Source organism: Echinops telfairi, unplaced genomic scaffold (genome assembly GCF_000313985.2).
Source record: "Echinops telfairi isolate 266 unplaced genomic scaffold, ASM31398v2 ScPeMD7_2010;HRSCAF=2546, whole genome shotgun sequence".
In the NCBI taxonomy this organism is placed as follows: Eukaryota; Metazoa; Chordata; class Mammalia; order Afrosoricida; family Tenrecidae; genus Echinops; species Echinops telfairi.
Window position 1 is genome coordinate 7,565,847 of NW_022105908.1, and position 2,258 is coordinate 7,568,104.

Here is a 2,258-nt window from a genome sequence, read left to right on the forward strand (position 1 = left end):
CCCTTCAATTAACCCCACAGTATATCGGCCAGGTTGGCACAATAAAGTATATCAAACACAATGGCTGAAGCAAATCATTGCTGATTCTCAAGAAACTAGTAACACTGATAAAGTCCACAGGGTCCTAGCCACCAGTGCCTTTGAAGCAACTCTGAGCATCCTGTCCTTGGCCACTGCTTCTGGGACAAATGAGGCCTTCCCAATTCCACAGGATTTGGGGCAAGTAGAAAACATCCCTCCTCGGCTGGGGACCTACAGGATTCATGCATTCATCTGCTGTTCTCCTCACCAAGATAACACCTAGTGCACACACCTCCATGCCTGGATCTCTACGAGATTTTACACATGTGCACAGCATGCCCAATGAGCAATTGAACAGCAGAGAGGCCCTCACCATTTTCCTTTTATCATCTGTCTCCCCACTTGATGTAAATGCCTTGTGAGCAGGGACATTGCCTACCTGAAAGAACTCCTCGCAGAGTAAGTGCTCAGGGACTGTCTCATGAGGTAATGGATGAATGGATCACTTGAAGTAAAGGGACTGCCTGGGACCTCCTACCTGGAGTGCTTCTCAGGCGACTCTCAGTCAGCTCAGCAATGGCTCCGGAGGTCATGGTCTTTTTCAGGCGAACAACTCCTGATGTTGTGGTGCTTCCTGGTTTGTTGAGCATGTCCTCACTACTGGCCCTCTTGAGCTAAGTGAGGTAGGAGGCAAGAAGATGAAGAGAAAATTCATTTAGTAAGTAGTACTATACATCCATATGATATTGCAGCAGAACTATATACCCAGCATGAGGCACCAGGGGTTCTGCCGTAGAATTCTTACCTTCCATGCAGGAGAACCTGGTTCTATTCCCAGCCTAAGAACCTCATGCGCAGCCAGTATCCATTTGTCAGTAGAGGCCTGAGTGGTGCATGAGGCTGACTAGATTTCAGTGGAGCTTCCAGATTAAGACAGACTAAGAAGACATGGGGATCGACTGCTGGAAACCAGTCCATGACAACACTATGCATCGCAGTGGTCTGATCTGGAAGCTTTTCATTCTGTTGTATCTGGTCTCACCATGAGTCAGGGCTGCCTATAAGGCACCTAACAAATGCATACAATTGCTAAGATAAAGAGGGATAAATCGCTTGGAGTAGCATACTATAAACCAGTTGTTGTTGGGTCAATTCTTACTTATATTGAAGTGTCTGAGCAGTACTGTGATCCATAGGGTTTCCAACAGTTGATTTTTGTTGGGAAGGTCAGCTTATGATTTCTTCCTAGGCTCCCAGGGTAAACTTGAACTTCTAACTTTTTGGTTAGCAGCAAATTGAATCAACTACTTAAACAACACAGGGACCCCAAGAGTAACACTATGGTGTGAAGTACATAACAAAATAAAACAACAAAAAATCCACAAAGCTAGATGAATCTGCTTCTATCACTTATAAGTCAGAGTATAATCTTTATTACTATTGCAAAGAATAGTATAAAATTATGGATGAATATTACCTCGATGACACCCTTTGAATAATCAGTAAAAACCATCTGCTTTCCTGGGGGTAGAAAAAAAAAGGCAAGCTGGTAAAATAACCGTGTGCCACATGAAAGGCAATCAATGATAATGCACAAAATACCAAAGGACAGCAAGAAGTAGGTGAAAAAGTATCCAAAGGATAAGAAAGAGGCAGCTGCGCACTGTAACTGGATGACAGAAGAAAGCGGGACACCTCCACTCCTTGGTCCCTTTTCATTTCCCTCTTTGTCATGAAGATGACTGAACAAACACTCATTCAAAAGCATGACGTTGTGGAGTCAATAGTGGGTCAAACAGTGAACATCCTTAGCTGCTAATGGAAAGATTGGAGGTTAAAATCCACCTAGGAGAACTTCAGAAAAAGGCTTGGCTATCCGCTGCTTAAAACAAAAATTAGCCACTGGAACCCCTATGGAAAAAATTTTTACCCTGACACACACAAGATCACCATGAAGTAGAGTCCATTTAATGGCAACTGATTTTTGGGTTTGAAGTGTGGTGCTGGAGACGGATCCTGAGAGTATCGTGGACTAAGAAGAAAACAAATCAGCCAGAATGCTCCTTAGAAGGCAGGATGGTGAGACTTATTCTCACATCCTTTGGACATGTTGTAAGGAGACACCAGTCCCTGGAAAATGGCATCATGCTTGGAAAAGTAGAGGGTTGGCAAAAGAAGAAGTCAGTCAAGAAGATGGATGGACCGTGGTTGCAACAAAGGGCTTGTGTTAGTTTAGG

At 43.8% G+C, this 2,258-nt stretch overlaps 1 protein-coding gene across 2 annotated transcripts in view; it reads right to left on the minus strand.

Moving 5' to 3' along the window:
- Positions 1–2,258, minus strand: part of SPECC1 (sperm antigen with calponin homology and coiled-coil domains 1) — a 369,887-nt gene that overhangs the window by 234,863 nt on the left and 132,766 nt on the right. For both annotated transcript variants that reach the window (XM_045293384.1, XM_045293383.1), the window contains exon 3: positions 560–695. In XM_045293384.1, coding sequence (XP_045149319.1) covers positions 560–695 — 136 coding nt within the window. The remainder of the gene's footprint in view (positions 1–559; positions 696–2,258) is intronic.